Here is an 18,493-nt window from a genome sequence, read left to right as displayed (position 1 = left end):
ATTGTGTCCACCTGTGCTGTTACCTCATTTTGCCTTGGTTTTATTAATAACTAGTGGGCTGCTTGAACTTATGAAATGCCAGATGGATAGAAATCGTAAAGCTAATGTTTAGATCCGTATTCTCTAGATTCAAATCTGCGATAATGCCCTGCATACAGGTCCCGACTCCCAGTTTGTTCCACTCTGGCCTTAACTATGAACTGTGCAGGGCCATCAATGCTGGACAAATGCATACAACGTGCTCCAGAGATTGGGCTGGTTTTCCACAACTCCTGCACACAGGGAGGTAGGTGTTTTTTTGTTTTTTTCAAATGCTACTTGCCCAGCTCAAGAGCAAGAAATCTCTGTGTTAAATGTAGGTAGTATGTCAAAGCAAGGTGTGGCAAAGGAGGCATCAACTGATAAGATTTAATCACTACCCGTGCATGGTTCGTTTGGCTAAAATCTGTCGGACAAACAGGAACACAGTTGGATTCACTTCTTGATGCTTGATGTGAATGCTTTTTTACTTGGGTTGGGAGACCACAGTTTAGTTGCTGATGGTTATAGCATGCATTCATTGAGAAACCAACTGTGTGACCCACCAAGGTTGTTGGAACTGATGTCAGTCCATAACAGGGACTCAAGTGAGCCAGTTCTAGCCTGTCTCAGCTTGTGGCACTGGTTAAGAAAGACTCCTGCACTTTGCAGAACATAATTTACAAGGTCTAGCTCTAGTCGAATCTGGGTAGAGAATGAGGTGTTTGCCAGCCGAAGCACCTTTTGGAAGATTTTAGTCACATGTTGATTAAATGTGATGCTGAGCTTGCCCAAGGAGATATCAACGCCATAAGAGAAGGTGGGACCTATCTTGGAATGCATTACTTCCAGCACTGAAGCCAAGCTAGGGCCTGGCAGTTTTTTAGAGAGTTTGATTATGTTATGTATTATGTGTGCAATTGCAGAATTTAGGAAGAGAGGAGGAAGCTCTGTTGTTGAGTTGGAATTTTCTGTCTGTCGACAGGAATGAGACGAGGTGCTGGTGCTGCTCCAGCTGGGCTGGAGTGGTGGTCTTCATTGGTCCCATTCTGGATGCATGGCTGTTCTGGATAGGGTATGTTCTGGTGTGCCTTCCAGCCTGCCGGGCTTGCCAGGAGGCTTGGATGTTGCCAGCTGGCCTGCAGGGCACGTCTTCCTGGTGTCCGGGCCAGGTGGGGGATGCTCTGTGGTAGATGTGTGGCTACTCAGGGGCTGGTCTGGTGGTGCCTCTGGAGTGCCTGGCTGCCGGTGTGGTTGCTTTCCTGCTGCCCTAGGTTGGAGGCTGGTGGTGTGCATTGTTCTGGCAGACGATGGGGTCCGGAGTGTCTGCCGTCCCCACGGGTGAGCACCGCATAGCAGTTTGCTTGTTTCTTTCCTTGCCTTTAATTGCAGGTGTTGGGCTACGGGGTTTGGGTTTCATTTCCCTGTTGCCCTGGCACTCCTCCTTCATTGGCCCTTCACTTTACAGCCAGGAGCTGTTGCTCTGTGGCAGGGACATGTGGATGTTGGTTTCAAATGCCCCTTCATTGCCTGGATTTGGTTCCCACTACGGTGACTTTGGCCCTTGTTGGTTGGCGGTCCGGGGTCTATGCTGAGGTTGCCTCTGGTATGCTGGCTTGTTGGTGGGCCAGCTGGTTGTTTGCCCGGTTGCTTGGATGGGCACCCCTGGGTTGGCTGGCGGGGCTGTTATTGGGGCTGGGTGTGTTGTTGGGTTTCTTCCAGCCTAGGGTGTGATCCTCCTGGTGGTTTTCTCCCCTCCTCACTTTTTTATCTGTGTGCTGCTTTTGGCCCGGGTCTGTGGTATAGTGGGGTGTCCTGTGGTCTAGGGCTTATTTTTGGGGTCTTCTATTTTTTGTTTGTGTGGTCTCGGCCTGATTGGTAGCTGGTCCCTCTGCGGTCGGGTTCAGGTCCTTGCGGTGGTCCTGCTGTTTGTGGCCTCAGCCCGCAGTTACAGCTGGGCCAGTCGGTGCCAGTGCGACTGCTCCTTTTCCCCTGTGGGCTTCCCGGGCATGCTCCAGAGGGGTGAGTCAGTTGGTCAGCATGGGTTTCACCCCCTCCAGGGGGTGCGGTCACTTGATGTTTGTTTTTGCCGCTTTGGGGGCATGCCTGCCATGCTGCTGGTTTTTCCCAGTGCTTGGCACTGTGGGTCAGGCGGGGTCTTGTGCCTCTGGCGTCTATGTTCCCCCCACTTCATGGGCTGTTGTGCCTCTGCCAGCAGCTATGTTTCCTGGGTTTTGTTGTGGTCCTTGCCGCTTGCTCCGCGCTGTCCTGTTGTGTCTGGGGTCTGTTTTTCTGCCGTGGCCTGCTTCGGGCTCTTCCTGGACTTTTGGTTGCCCTGGTATGGCGATGTGGGTCCGGTTTCTGGCCTGTCCCTCTTCCTGCCCCTGCTCCCTCTTTGGGGGTTGTGGCTATGTGTCCTCCGTAAGAGAACACCCATCCACCTGATCTGGTTCTGACAGTGACAGTTTTTCTAGTGTTGCGTGGGGGCCATTTGAAGATCTTCCTCAGCCTCTTCAGGGTATGGAAGTAGAATGCAGTAATGACGTTGACTTGTGCGGTCATGTCCAGTTTCCTGTCAATAATTATTCCAAGGTTCCTGGTGTGGATGCTAGGTGTGAGTCCGAGTTCATCCAGCCACCAGTTAATGCTGCCATTTCTGTTCCTAAACCATCCTATCAGAAATCAATATTTATAGTTAAGCTCAAAGGGAAGGACTTCTCAAACATATGGCGTACCTTTCTGTTAATGTGAGTACCAGAAGAGTTTGTTCATGCACTCACATATAAGGGAAGCAGACCATGAGCCTGAAGGCACATATTTTGACCTATTTGGCCTAAAGAGATTCTCAATCCAAAACCAGGTTATTTAGTGAGATCAGAATTTCTGCATAAACAGAAAGAAAGGAATCATTGGCTTTAAATGTCTGATCAATGGGGCAGCTTTGAGATTAGGAAAGTGACACTTTTGTCTTGAACAGACTTGACCAGGTGGATCTTTGAGAATACTGAAGCTGAAAGCTTTGACCTTGAGCCAAGAACTTTGATCTTCAGTATGCCCGGATCGTTGCATGTCATGAGCCCAGAGTTCTGTTCTCCAACTCAGGAGCTTTGACCATAATTTTACCTGAATCATGGTATCACTCTGCCTGTGCCTCCTGCCTGTTCCTCGTATTTTATTTATTTATTTATTTTACAGGTTTTATATAGCGCTGGCTAGACCCAGAGGTATCAGAGCGCTTCACAGGTGCCTAAACAAGATTCCAAGAGTTGATCAAAAACACAATATATACAATACAATAAAAACTCCCACCCATGTCTGTTCCTCGTGCTCTCCCACCCATGTCTCCTGTGCCACTTTGTGCATGCCTGCTGCACTACTGACTGCGCCACAGTACACGTGCCAAAGCACCTCCCTGCATTTCACGGATCCTGCTCACCATGTGTCTTCCAAGTCCTCTTATGCGGCCGCGCCCCCTGTAGGCCTTTATGCTCATGCTATGCAAACTCAATGAATAAAATAATAAAACCTGCGACATAAGGGCTCTTGCTATATAACAACGCTCCTGATTTAGAACTCCTGATGTAGAGGATGCGATGGCATGACTCCCGATATTGTGACTCCCAATGTGGTGACAAACAACCCTTGCCATCCCTGCCGTACCGAAGTTTAACAAAACATAACATATGTATTTGTAAAGTGCACAGGTTATCTTGGCGCAGAATAACAGATGTTTATTGTTATCCAACTAAATGGTACTCATTTTAGCGACCTCAAAAGGATGAAAGTCCGAGTGGACCCGCAGATGAACTGTGACCATGAGGGCAAATACAGGCCCCTTTAGTGGACGCATTAGTCCACTAAGCCACTAGACCCGGAAAACCTGTTTACTCTGCAGATTTAAAATGATTGCCTGCTTGTTTTCCATTGTTTGTTTTTATGTCGAGCCTGTAGCAGCGAGCATGCGCTGCTACAGGCGAGACTTTTTGTAAGGGGCTTTGAAAAGCTCACCACACGCTTGTGTGTGTGGTTTTGTTTTCGTCACAGGCTATTGGCTTTTGCGTGCGTCTTTCTAAGAAAGACAGCACACAATTGGGCAAAGGTGGGTGCACGTCCCGCCTTTGCTCCGCCCACGGCCTATTGCTTGCGGTTACCTGCATGGGCCACATCTGTTTCCAATTATCGTGCACAGATGCGTGCTTGATATTGCAAAACAGATGTCTCACTGTTCTTCGGGGTCGGCCAAACGAGGGCTTTGCAGGTGCCAAGCGGGTGCCTAGCTAACAGGGCGGTGTGCCAATTCGCTACCACCACCCTCCCAAGATGGTGCTTACAATATAAGCGCCCCCTAATAAACTTGGTTCCATTCCAACACGAAGGAATCTTAGTACAGGGTTTTTCATTTTTCACACTGGCAACCCAAGGATAGGGTGGCCCTTAGCGCGCTCATACCACCGGGCTTTGACATTATATATATCATTCTTTTTTAATTCACTGGTCCTGACGGATGCCTGATATACTATTTCACATAGGCTGAAACATGTTGACCACACACTAGGATAATATTGGACTTGTAATTTGTTCCCTTATCCTACACTTCTAGTTTTTATCCTTGTCCAATTGGCAAAACAAATACATTTTTTTTTACTCAATTGTGACATTTTAATATTCACTTGATCACTTCACACTCACAAAAAAACCAGCGCCGCAGTAACCAGGCGTTGCAGCACACCAGGGGGGCATTCGGCCACTCCTGGTGGGGCCCGATGATGAAGCATGTCACCAACCAGGTTGGTGAGTGAGGGCTTTAAAAACAACCTAAAAATGTTTAATTTGCAGTCAATTTAGACTGTGAGCTTGACTACTTGCTCACTCTCTTTTTTGTAGCTATTTTTTCACTGTTGTGCTCCTTTGTTGTTATATTGGACTCTCGCCCGAGGGGAATAGGAGCGTTTCTCGTTTCCCTTCCTCTCTTGTTGTTACAAGTTGATTTAAAATGATTGCCTGCTTGTTTTCCATTGTTTGTTTTTAGGTCGAGCCTGTATCAGTGCGCATGCGCTGCTACAGGTGAGACTTTTTGTAAGGGGGTTTGAAAAGCTCACCACACGCTTGTGCGAGTGGTTTTGTTTTCGTCACAGGCTATTGGCTTTTGTGTGCGTCTTTCTAAGAAAGACTGCACACAATTGGGCAAAGGTGGGTGCATGTCCCGCCTTTGCTCCGCCCACAGCCTATTGCTTGCGGTTACCCGCACGGCCACATCTGTTTTCAATTATCGTGCACATATGCGTGCGTGATAATGCAAAACAGATGTCTCGCTGTGGCGCACACCACTCGTGTGCTTGTTTTAGCTTTCTAATTCACTGCTCTGTCTGCCATATCTGCGTGCTACCCTACCTGCACTGTCCTGCTCTGTCTGCATTGGTCACGTGGTGCCTGGGTGGGTGCATGCCATTTTTTTGAGGTAACTAACAGGATGATGTATATGTTCTCCCAAAAACCTGACATTCTGGACTTTCGTTGGGCACATCTATCAGAGGGAGCACTTCAGCACCCAACGCCTGCGGTCTCGTACTTCTGATGGGGAGGCGTTGGGTATCAGCTGCGTTTTTATAATCTATGTAACTGCACAACTGGAGTGGCGTAGAATGGGCGTCTTGGTTGGAAGAGTGTATGTGGCTTGTGCGAGGGTAGTGTTGAAACGCCTGTAGGTTTCGCTCTGCGTTTCTCTAACCTGCCATGTTTCGCTCTCCATAGCAGGCTGTTTCTCGGTTCTTTACGCTATGGTGTGTTTCTGACAGCCTGCCCTTGCACTGGCTGAGTAACACCAGTGGGGTCTCTCCATGTGAGGTGGAACGTGGGGCTGTCTGCCTAGGCCACTGTCGCTCCCCCCTCTTTAGCCCGCTGCCAGCCCCAGAAGTCCAGTCGAGCTCCCGCTTATTCGCTTCAAGATTAGGCCTTTTGTGCTGTACTGATCGGAGGTGCCGTGCCCCCCGCCACACACACCGTTCAGCGGCCTACACAGCGCTTCATACCACCGTTTTGTTGTGAAGTGCCCTTAAAAGAACGACTTTCAATCGGTCAATTAAATTACACTTTATAATCAGCCTCCCAAGGATGAAACGCAGATTTGCCCTGTCAGTGATGGCAGTAAGCGCTTGACTCGCTACCTGGAAGCGTTGCTACAAAATTCGCTTTATAGAGGGGCGCGAGGCCTTGGTGAACGATCTATCTGCGTTCTTTTTGTGTGGGGGAGCTGTCAAACTAGTCCACAAAAAGCTGGGTTAGATTGCCAACTTGACCCGAGTCATCTTCAGAGCACCTGGATTGAGCGAGGCTGTCCGCAAGGCGCAGGAGCGTAGGTGGCTTTGGTTCGGGGGTAATTTCTCAATAGCACAGCCGCCTCCCGTCATCCTGAAATCACATGAGGTATTCGCTGGCACCGTAGGGTCTCTTGGATCACATTCCAAGCTCTTACTCTGGCCCCATGAGTCCAATAACGTGACGATGTCCCGTCTCGCCCCCTACCCTCAAGCCCACTTTCCTTTCTTCAGTTCACATACTTTGCTTGGTCATCAGCCTTGTGACCGTCACTTCCAGGATGCCTGGAGTGAGTTGGGTGTGAATACTTCGAGTTTTACATTGATCTGGAAATCTACTCCGCAATGTTGCTCAGCTGACGTGTCGGTGGTGTCAGCAGGGATGTGTTTCTAAAGGCTTCTGTCATCCACTTCTCTACAACTAAGAAATGTGCCATATGGGTACTGTAATGAATCCTTTTGTACTATGTCTAAGTCTTGTTTGACGCAAGGCCTACGCATCTTTGTTCTGGACTTTGGATATTTAAATGCCAATAACATTGTTGAACACCAGAAATATGCCACATGAGACTCGGTATGAAATTGATAACAAGCATTGGCATAGCCAATACGTCTCACCTTTGGGACCTTATAAGTGTTTAGCCATGCAACATTTGATGTTGTTGCACCAAGGATATTGTACTGCATGGCAAAATACTTATAAGGTTCCAAAGGCGAGACCTATTGGCTATGCCAATGCTTGTTTTCTTGAGCTGTCCTGTATTTGAAACCCTTACCTCCGCGGATGGCCTTGGCAGCCCGCTCCAAGACGAAGGCCTTCTCGGTTTCTGACAGGTCCGTGAAGAAGTTGACGTGGTTTTCGTTCATCTGCTGCTGCACAGCCTCGAAGAGCTTCACAGTGAATTCCTTCCATTCCTGCAAGGGCAAAGAATAGAAATGTGATTAGCAAACTCGTGTTACTGCAGAGGGCCCAGGCTGACAGCAGCTACCCTCGTGGCCAAAGATGGAGCTCCGCCCTCAGGTCAAGGGGACCTTATTAGACCATTGTACCCGCGCTATCCGACCTCATTGAAGTATACATCCTGGCCCGTTACAGCACACACAGTCAGAGAAATAGGGTAAGAATCAATAGCGCCTTGAAATTGACTCAATTTTAACCTGAGGCTAATTTATCAAATTAGTTTCAAGCACTATGCAGAAATGCATATTTTGCAGATTATGTCCATGTATGACATTCATTCACTGCTCATCCCACAAACACAAGTGTTAGCACAAATCTTGATTAACCGCTGTGCATTTTTTATTTGTTCCTTGCTTATGTTTATTGAGGCCAGAAGGCTATGCTACAAACTAATATTGATTGTTATACTTATCTAGAACACTACCATCTGCCCTGTCACTAGCCACTTCTAACAGATATTAATTACACCCAAAGCAATGCTACTCATTTGATCAACCCCAGAAGAAGAGAAGGGTGAGCAGACCTGAAGGGATTCAAACCTGTGACCTTCAGGTCACTCAAAGATCTCTACAGAGACGCATTAGTTCATTGAGCCATCTTACCAACACACATTAGAGTCTCAGAAAGTGATCTTTGCCAATGACGCTACATATTTTGGCACCGTCTTTTCATTTTCGACTATTGACAACTTTATGTAATTCAAATATTGATCATAAAAATATTATGGAAAAAATATTGAGGTACAAAAATACTGACTTTATTTGCATACAATGTAAATTACAAGAATATTAACTCTAAAAGTATTGTGCCTTAAAAAGTAACTTGCAAAAATGAAATTCATATGAATACATGTAACTATAAAATAACCTAAATTACATTTTTAAATTAAATTATAGATTTAATACATATGTTAAATAAACAAATGCTTTAAAAAACAACAACTTTGTATTGGATTTAAATGAGGCACAAGCATAAAAGGTACATTGGTGTATTATTACCATTGTAATATCACTGAGAATCCCCAATGCTCTTTAAAGCAAATTCATTGTTACAGCACTATGGCAAGAGTTGATTAGTTTGGGTCAAAGACCTGAGAAGAATGCCTCATCCACTGCCCATAAATCTTTACGTGCTACTGTGGACAGCCTCCGGCCTTTTTTTTTGTTGCACATTTATATAGCGCAAACTCGACCCGAAGGTATTGGAGCACTTTATATGTCTACCAGTTAAATTACACAAGGACACATTTTTTGTAGACACAGGGAGATTGGGGGGCAAATGTATCAAGCTATTTTGAGGTCGCAAACATTGCAATTCGCTAAAAAACAGTGTTTGCAATCGCAAAATAGCCTCCTCCTATGTAGGACAGATTTTCGCAGTGCAAAATAGGTATTCGTAAAATTTACGAATACCTATTATGCGAGGGTCGCAATCTGCAAAAATGATTTGCGAATTCGCAAATACCAACATGCTATTTGCCAAATTAAAAATTCGCAAAATCAATGTATGAAAAAATCGCCAATAGCGATTTCACGAAATTCGCAATTTTGCCCATGATTATTACCACCAACTCTGAGCAGGTGGTAACCAGGTGCAACCTATTTAAACAGGCCCACAATGCCACAGGGCTTTCCACAATGGCAGCGCTGTATGTGATAGTCAGGAGGATGCGGATTCGAGCAGCAGCACAGAGAAGGAGGCGACAGGAACAGGAGTTCAGAGTGCGCATCACTCTGTTCCAGCAAACAGAGGAAGAGATACTTGAGAAGTATACGCTTGACTCAGCTACCATACTGGACTTGATTGCAGAGCTAAAACCTATGCTTGAACACCCCACCCGTAGGACCCAAACCATACCACCACATGTTCAGGTCCTGTTCACTGCACTTACTGGCATCAAAGAGCTTCCAGGGGGTGATAGCGTCAGCAGGAGGGGTCTCCCAGAGTTGCATGTCGCGCTTTTTCCTTGCATTCCTGGATGCAATGTTACAGAGGCTACATTATCACATCACATTCCCCTCCACACAACAGGCATTGCAGCAAACTAAACTGGACTTCTACCAGATTGCTCAATTTCCCCATGTCATTGGTTGCATAGATGGTACCCATGTAGCTCTCTCACCCACCTCCAACAATGAGTATGTATTCAGAAACCGCAAATCATACCATTCTCTCATCTGCAACGCCAAATATATCATAACTGAAATAGTGGCAAAATACACCGGCAGTTCACTTTCAGACACAGTGGGATATACAGACGTCTCATTGGGGGCGAATTTTTGTGAGGGCTACCTGCTAGGTAAATTTATGTCAAGCACTCTTTCATACATTTAAGGGCTGGAGTGAGAGGACAGTGAATAACCATATGTGTTTCATCCTGCAGGCGACAGCGCATATTCAGTCCGTGAATTCATCCTAACACCGTACCTCAATCCGGCTAATCTAAGAGAGGTAAGATACAATCGCGTGCACAAGTCAACACGCTGTGTAACTGAGCAGACATTTGGTATTCTGAGAGCTGGTTCCGCTGCCTGCATAAAAGTGGAGGAGCACTACACTAAAGCTCTGAGACCTGCTGCAAGATTGTGGCTGCTTGTGCCATGCTGCACAACATTGCGACTAGAAAAGGAATACCAGTGTAACTGTCAGACACGGAATCAGATGAGGATGAGGTACCAGGCCCACGTTGCAGACCAACAGGTGGTGTAGGGGGAGCTGTGGGATGACAGCGACGTGATGAGATAACACTGAACTATTTCTAGGTGAGTAATGATGACACAATGCAAATTATGTGTTGACAATGACTGTGTTTTATTTTTCCTTTAGCTTCAGGTAAATTTCGGTCACAAAGCCCACAAATACACTTAATGTGTGGCACAATCTGTTGCACATGTCATTTGAACAGTGCATGGATGAAGGGTAAACAAAAGTCCATGTGTCATGGGTTACTCCACCCATGACACATGACACACGGTGACTGCTCTGTATCTCAGAGAAGCGGTCGCTCCCCACGCTTCTGCTAGAATTGGTGCCTGGGTATCGTAGCGCTTTGTTCGGTCTTCTAATAGCTACCTGCTATTGCTCACTGCTGCTGCTCGCATTTAGATCTGTGTTATTGCCTGATTGTGCTCACTGCTGCTGCTCGCATTTAGATCTGTGCTTATAGTTTTATAATTAGAGCGCTCGCATTGCCTGTTTTTCAAAGTACCTATTATTGCCTGATTGTGCCGGCGCCACTGCCCATAGCGTCATCTGACCCGGATATCATTCAGGCACTACCGGAGGAATACTCGATGGTGAGATTAGATAGACCGAAGGGCAGAGGGGGGGGCATAGCTATTGCCTTTAAACAGCAGCTTGCCTGTCATCTAGAATTAGTCCAAATAGCTGAAAGCGAGGCCGGCCCATTCTCCATTAAAATTAATGGGGGTATCACGGTTAAGGGTTATTTGATCTATGGTCCCCCGGGACCCCTGCCAAGGTTTAAAGATAACCTCTTAGAGTGTGTTACGGAGGCAGCGTTACGGAGAGACAAGTTTCTGCTCCTTGGCGACCTCAATATGCACCTAGAGGATCAGAAGGATAAAGGAGCGGTTGAGTTCCAACAAGACCTTCAGGCCTTACAATTAGAGTTAAAAGGTCAGTCTCCGACACATCAGCACGGACACTTGTTAGATCCGATATTTGCAAACTGGGATGCAGTCGCAGTGGCGCGGCCTGTGCCTTTCCCCTGGACCGATCACTTCCTGGTGCCATTTGTAATTCAGCTCCCAAAACACAAGGAGACAGACAGTACCCCCCTCAATTACCAAAGACGGAAATGGGCCAAGTTCTCTCTGTCAGAGTTTAATATGGCTCTTACCGCGGAGGGCCCTCCCGGAGGTACTGATGCGGAGACAGCTAATAAACTACTTAATGACCGCATCACGGCTGCCCTGGATCGCACGGCCCCTCTTGGTCGGACGAAGGAGGGTGGCCGGAAACAGAGAACGGCACCTTGGTTCAACGAGGAACTGCGTGGAGCTAAGAGGGACTGCAAGCGAGCAGAAAGGCAGTGGAGGGTAGCCTATGACAATCAGGCAAGAGAGAGATATCTCGTAAATAGACGGGCATATCACAACCTGATCAGGATAGTGAAAGCTGCCCACTATGCCGACAGGATCCTGGGTGCAGAGAACTCGTCGAAAGAGTTGTTCTGTGTTTACAAATCCTTAACCATCCCCAAGCTCTCAGCAGGTATGGAGGACTGCTCAGCAGACACCTGTAATCGCATTGCAGAATATTTTGGCGACAAAGTAGCCAACATTTATTCGGCATTCCCTGCTCGACCCTCTGCAGGAGGTGAGTTTGAAGAATTAAAAAAAGAGGCAGATGACAAGGACCTGCTGCTCAACCTGACCTGCCCTCCAGCAGAAGATCTGATCAGAATATGTAGGTCAGTGAAATCAGGCTCTCCACGGGACCCAGTATCTCCTAAACGGCTGGGGGATAGTCTGACGGCACTTGAACCTTATATTAGACATCTGCTGGATGTCTCTGTCAGGTCCAGCAAGTTGCCTAGGGAATGGAAACAAGCCGTGGTGCTCCCCCTTCGTAAGAAGCCCAACATCAGCCTCGAAAAGCGGGAGAATTTACGCCCCATTTCCTTACTACCTTATTTCTCCAAAGTGGCAGAGAAGGTGGTTAATTTGCAGTTAATGCAATTTGTGGAAGATACCAACCTTCTACATCCCACCCAGTTTGGGTTTCGCCCACGGCACTCGACAGAGTCAGCGCTCCTTATGGCATCTGAAACCATCAGGCAAGGCGCCGATGAGGGCCATACCATGGCCTTGATTCTTCTGGACCTGAGTGCAGCGTTCGACACTGTAGCACATTCCACCTTGCTACAGTGTCTGAACAAAGGAGGGGTAGGAGGTGCAGCGTTAAAGTGGTTCCAATCGTTTCTGGCTGACCGCGGCTTCCAAGTCAGACAGGGCGACTGCTACTCCAAGCGAGTAGCCTTGGACCAGGGAGTGCCGCAGGGCTCGTCCCTGAGTCCTACCCTTTTTAATCTGTACTTTGCCCCGGTGGCCACCATAGTGGAGAGCCACGGTCTGCGCTTGGTGTCATACGCCGACGACACGCAGTTGGTCATCTCCCTATCACGCACACCCAGTTTGCAGCGGACAACTTCAGAGCATGCATGCAAGATCTTGCTGCCTGGATGTCCGCTAACTGCCTCAAGCTCAACGGAGGCAAGACTGAGGTGCTGGTGGTGGGTGGAGACCAAGCGGCCTGGACGTCGGCGTGGTGGCCACCCTGCCTGGGTCCGGCACCAATTCCCTGCCAGGAGGCGAGGAATTTGGGTGTTTGGTTTGATACCAGCCTGACCTTCGGTCCCCAGGTTAACCGAGTGGTTGGCACTTGCTTTGGGATACTTAAGAGTCTCAGGAAGGTTCTGGAGCTCCTTCCCATCAAAGCCCGCCAAACACTAGTGCATGCACTAGTAACGTCCAAAATGGACTACGGCAACCTACTCTACCTAGGGACTCTGGAGAAGAATCTGAGTTGCCTGCAGGTCTTGCAAATTGCAGCAGCCCGCCTTGTTCTTAGACTGCCCAGAAGATCAGCGTCTAAAGCCGCGCTCCAAGCCCTGCACTGGCTTCCGGTGAGAAGTAGGGTGGAATTTAAAGCGCTTTGCACCTGCCATCGTATTGTCAATGGCAGGGCACCTCGGCCTCTGCAAGGCCTGCTGACACGATATGAACCCTCCCGCTCCCTTAGATCTTCTGGTTCAGGGCGCCTGTCCATTCCCAAAGTGTTCAAAGCTCGGATGGGCGGCAGATCTTTTAGGTATCTGGCAGCATCGAGCTGGAACAAACTCCCCACCGCGCTGCGTCTGGAACCCTCAGAGTCCATCTTTAGAGCAAAGCTAAAGACATTCTTGTACGTCCGGTAGCTGCCCCACGCTCAAGTACTCTCCTTTGCTAACTCTCGCACCTCTCTTAGCGCGGGTCACGCCGTTGTGCGTCACCAAGCGCTTTACAAGACTCCCTATTATTATTATTATTATTATCCTACTTTCTGCCCCCAATATCGTCCTGTTTCTGTTTTGCCTTCGCTGCCATCTTGTTGTTTACTGTTGTGCCTCTTAGCCAGCCTCTCCACCCCACTCCCGCCTCCCAGCTGCTCCTCCCTCCCACTGACTGATAAGGCTCGTCCTGGTGGCTTTAGCGCTATAACCGCTCTGTATCTCAGAGAAGCGGTCGCTCCCCACGCTCCCTGCCTGGTCTTCTAATTGCTACCTGCTATTGCTCACTGCTGCTGCTCGCATTTAGATCTGTGTTATTGCCTGATTGTGCTCACTGCTGCTGCTCGCATTTAGATCTGTGCTTATAGTTTTATAATTAGAGCGCTCGCATTGCCTGTTATTCAAAGTACCTATTATTGCCTGATTGTGCCGGCACCACTGCCCATAGCGTCATCCTACTTTCTGCCCCCAATATCGTCCTGTTTCTGTTTTGCCTTCGCTGCCATCTTGTTGTTTACTGTTGTGCCTCTTAGCCAGCCTCTCCACCCCGCTCCCGCCTCCCAGCTGCTCCTCCCTCGCCCCCGTCCCTCCACTATCCACATATGACAGTTTCTCTTGCGCGCAGCGGTCGCGCCCCATGCGCGCCGAAGGTGCGCCAAAGGTAAGCCCGTCTACGCCCGTCCGCGCCTGGACCGCGCCCTGCGCCAGTCCCCCTGGCCCCCGCATAACCCACTCCACCCGCATAACGTACAACGCTGCATCCCTCACAGCACTTAACACCGGCCGACTCCCAAACTGCTACCAAGCCGCCCCGGACACATCCAAGGACCCTTCACCTGCCACTCCTGCAAGTTCGACTGCATCAGGACCCACACCAAACCCACATACTCCAACAAGAGCTCCGATACTAACCACCTAAAGTGCATCCTGCTCAACACCCGCTCGGTCCACAGACACGCCATTGAACTTTGGAACCTACTCGACACCACATCACCGGATGTCGCCTTCCTTACAGAAACATGGATGAACGCCTCATCAGCACCCGACATCGCCATAGCCATCCCGGACGGCTACAAGATCATCCGGAAGGACCGCATCAACCAAACAGGAGGTGGCATCGCCATCGTCCATAAGAACACCATCCGCATCACGACCAGTTCCGACGACAACCTCACATCCGCCGAACACCTTCACTTCCAGATCCACACTGACCCCAAGACCACACTCAGAGGCACCCTCCTCTACAGGCCACCAGGACCCCGCACACAATTCAGCGATGACATCACTGACTTCATCAGCCCACACGCCCTCCCCTCCGAGGACTACATTCTACTGGGAGACCTCAACTACCACCTGGAAAAGAAAAACGACTCCAACACCACCACCCTTCTGGACAACCTGGCCAACCTCGGACTCGAACAACTTGTCAATACCCCCACCCACTATGCCGGACACACGCTCGACCCAATCTTCACCTCAAGCAAGCACATCTCCTTCAATCACAGCACAGCTCTCCACTGGACGGACCACAGCTGCGTTCACTTCAACTACAAAAAAACCTCGACCCATAACCTATTCCCCGAAGAAACTGGAACAAAATTACTACCGACCAGCTCTTCACATCGCTTCACCAAAACCCTCCTGCCAAATCATCGGACCCAAACCAAGCAGCCACCAACCTCACACAATGGATCACCCACAGCGCAGACGAACTAGCACCCTTGAAAAACCATCAAATCAAGCAAGGTAACAAAAAAGCCCCCTAGTTCAATGACGACCTTAAGAAATCCAAGAAATTATGCCGCACCCTCGAGAAAGCCTGGAGAAAAAACCCAACCACTGACAACCTGACCACCCTCAAGAAAGCAACCCGCAAACACCACCAACTGATCCGATCCACCAAGAAATCAGCATTCAAGTATCGACTCGACAACAACGCCCACAACAGCAAGGAACTATTCAACATCGTCAAAGAATTGACCAACCCCACCGCCGGCATCAATGACATCACTCCCTCCCAAGACCTCTGCGACTCCCTAGCCTCCTTCTTCTACAACAAAATCGCCGACATACATAACAGCTTTGAAAACCAGCCCGGGGACCAACCCACTCCACCCACCTCCGATCCAACACCCCCCTCTAACAACCTTGTCGCCTGGAACCCAATCTCCACTGAAGACACCATCCGCCTGATGAACTCCATCCACTCAGGATCGCCAACCGACCCAAGTCCCCATCACATTTTCAACAAAGCAGACTCCATCATAGCACCCCATCTCCGAGACGTCATCAACTGCTCCCTCAACTCCGCCACCTTCCCGGAAAGCTGGAAACATGCGGAACTCAACGCCCTTCTGAAAGAAAACCACAGCCGACCCCACTGAACTTAAGAACTACCGCCCCATATCGCTCCTCCCATTCCCTGCCAAAGTGATTGAGAAAGCCATCAACAGTCAGCTCGCCGCCTTCCTCGAAACCAAGAAAACCCTTGACCCCTCACAGTCCGGATTCCGAGCCAAACACAGCACCAAAACCGCACTCATCGCAGCAACAGACGACATCAGAACTCTACTGGACAACGGAGAAACAGCTGCCCTCATCCTACTTGACCTCTCCGCAGCCTTCGACACAGTCTGCCATAGCACCCTAATACAACGCCTCAGCAACATCGGAATACAAGGAAAAGCATTGGACTGGATCATCTCGTTCCTCACCGGAAGAACCCAGAGAGTCCGCCTCCCCCCTTTTAGATCAGAGGCCACCGAAGTCATCTGCGGCGTACCACAAGGATCATCACTCAGTCCCACCCTCTTCAACATATACATGAGTCCCCTCGCATCCATCGCACGCCAACACAACCTCAACATCATCTCCTACGCAGACGACACCCAGCTGATCCTCTCCCTCACCAAAGACCCTAACACCGCCAAAACCAACTTACACGAAGGAATAAAAGAAGTAGCCGAGTGGATGAAGAACAGCCGTCTAAAACTGAACTCGGACAAAACTGAAGTCCTCATCCTAGGATCATCCCCCTCCGCCTGGGACGACTCATGGTGGCCACCAGCCCTGGGAATCGCACCCACACCTACGGACCACGCACGTAACCTGGGCTTCATCCTGGACTCTTCCCTCTCGATGACCAAACAAGTCAACGCCGTCTCATCCTCATGCTTCAACATCCTACGCATGCTCAAAAAAGTCTTCCGCTGGATCCCCACCGAAACAAGAAAGACAGTCACCCACGCACTGGTCACCAGCCGTCTGGACTACGGAAACACCCTCTACGCCGGAACAACAGCCAAAGTACAGAAAAAACTCCAACGCATCCAAAACGCCTCAGCCAGACTCATACTGGACATCCCCCGTCAAGCTCACATCTCCGGTCACCTGAAAGACCTCCACTGGCTCCCCATCAATAAGAGAATAACGTTCCGCCTCCTCACCCACGCACACAAAGCCCTTTATGACCTAGGACCCGAATGCCTCAACACGCGACTGTCCTTCTACACCCCCACCCGACAACTACGATCATCCAATCAAACCCTCGCAGCAATTCCGCGCATCCATAGATCCACCATGGGGGGAAGAACCTTTTCCTACTTAGCGGCCAAAACCTGGAATTCTCTCCCCACCCACCTCCGCCTTGTACAGAACCACCTCTCCTTCAGAAAGCAACTTAAAACTTGGATATTCGATAAGTAAAGGACCCCCCCTCCCTCCCCCCCCCCCCCAGCGCCTTGAGACCCTCTGGGTGAGTAGTGCGCTATACAAATTTCCGAACTTGAACTTGAACATTTGCATTCTGCTGTGGTGACAGTTTATTTTTTGCGTGTATGTCCTGGTGTTGCACGCTCAGAGTGCTGACTGCTCTCCCTTGAGGCATCCGATCGTGTACCTTGCCTCACACTTCGCCGTCTGTGTTCGGCAATTTGTGGGGTTATGCTGCTTCGGCTTGAGAGCTCCTTACTGTCCCGTGAGCCCAGGAGACATGTGCCACTTATGGTAGCTATCTGCAGCTGGTCTACTGCATTCCTCACCTGCCACAACCCTTTGGCCACATCCTGGCTGCAGTGTGCCATTTCAACCTGCATGGTCACTGAGCGGCGTGACAGCACAGAAGTGGCATTTGTTAGGTGGTTGACCGCCTTGCTATTAGTGCCTAGACGTGTGTAGAGATGTTGTTTCCTCCTGCGTCCGGATGCTTGGTCACTTTTCATGGTGGCACAGAGTTCTTTTATTGCTCCCGTCATTTCCCTGATGCTGTCCGCATAGGCCTTATGTCCCTCATCTACTTTAACATTCAGCTCTCTGATGCCCTCCTTCATGTCAGTCAGGTTATAGTTCACAGACACCAGCTACCTGTGTATTGACTTCATGGTTCTTGCTTGCAGGCGCCGTACCTTAACCATGGTGCCTTCCAGGCTGGAAAACACAGTTGGATCCTCTCCAGCTTCTGCGCTGGTGTGTGCCCTTGGCCTGTGTCTCCTGCAAGTTTCTCACCTATGGTGCACAGGGGGCTGATCTTAGAGCTGTTTCGCATGCTGTTCCTGCTTTGGCTGGGACTCAACTTCTATGGACTCTGTATCTCCCTCCAACAGTGGGAGTGGAGGCACAATCTGACGGTGTTTCCGTGGGACAGGTATTGGTAGTGTCATCTGCTCTGTGACCTCTTGCCCTGCCTGGTCCTCTGTGTGTGCTGCCTCCTCAGCTTCAGTATTGTCAGCCTGTGTTTCAAGTTCAACTGTAAATGAGAAAGCACTTTTTATTTTGTGTTCCGCTTCACATTGTTCACTGAATAAAATTTTCTGAATTTAGGTTAGCTAAGAACTGTCTAGCATTTTTTCCTTTACTAATTCGCTTCAAATGCTTATACATTACTGTGTCTCATTGCTCCACTGTATTTTGTGTGTGACTTCATCTCCCATGATGTATTACTGGGTGTGCTGGAAAATGTAGAATGGAGTTGCATTGCTACTTTGCAGTTGGGGCATTCTTGAGTGTGAAATGAAGTTGGTAATGTGTCAGGGCTGATTTAGCATGCATCTTACCTTGTCTGGTGTTGGGAGTGTCCGAGTTGTCGTTGTCAGCCACACCACTGATACTTCCAGGCTGTAGGGTGGACTCCACAAACTCCTCATGGGGCATGGATTCAGTCTCGGTGGATGTACCCCCGCCAGTCTTCTT

General features: G+C 49.1%; 1 protein-coding gene across 1 annotated transcript in view; it reads right to left on the bottom strand.

Annotated features, from left to right (window-relative positions):
- The window catches only part of LOC144824529 (uncharacterized), a 635,171-nt gene that overhangs the window by 474,456 nt on the left and 142,222 nt on the right, over positions 1–18,493 (bottom strand). Inside the window, exon 2 of the mRNA XM_078683590.1 lies at positions 7,109–7,247. Within this exon, the coding sequence (XP_078539716.1) occupies positions 7,109–7,247 (139 nt within the window). The remainder of the gene's footprint in view (positions 1–7,108; positions 7,248–18,493) is intronic.

The sequence above is a fragment of the Lissotriton helveticus genome, chromosome 3_1 (genome assembly GCF_964261635.1).
Source record: "Lissotriton helveticus chromosome 3_1, aLisHel1.1, whole genome shotgun sequence".
Lineage (NCBI taxonomy): Eukaryota > Metazoa > Chordata > Amphibia > Caudata > Salamandridae > Lissotriton > Lissotriton helveticus.
This window is presented reverse-complemented; position numbering and strand designations above follow the sequence as displayed.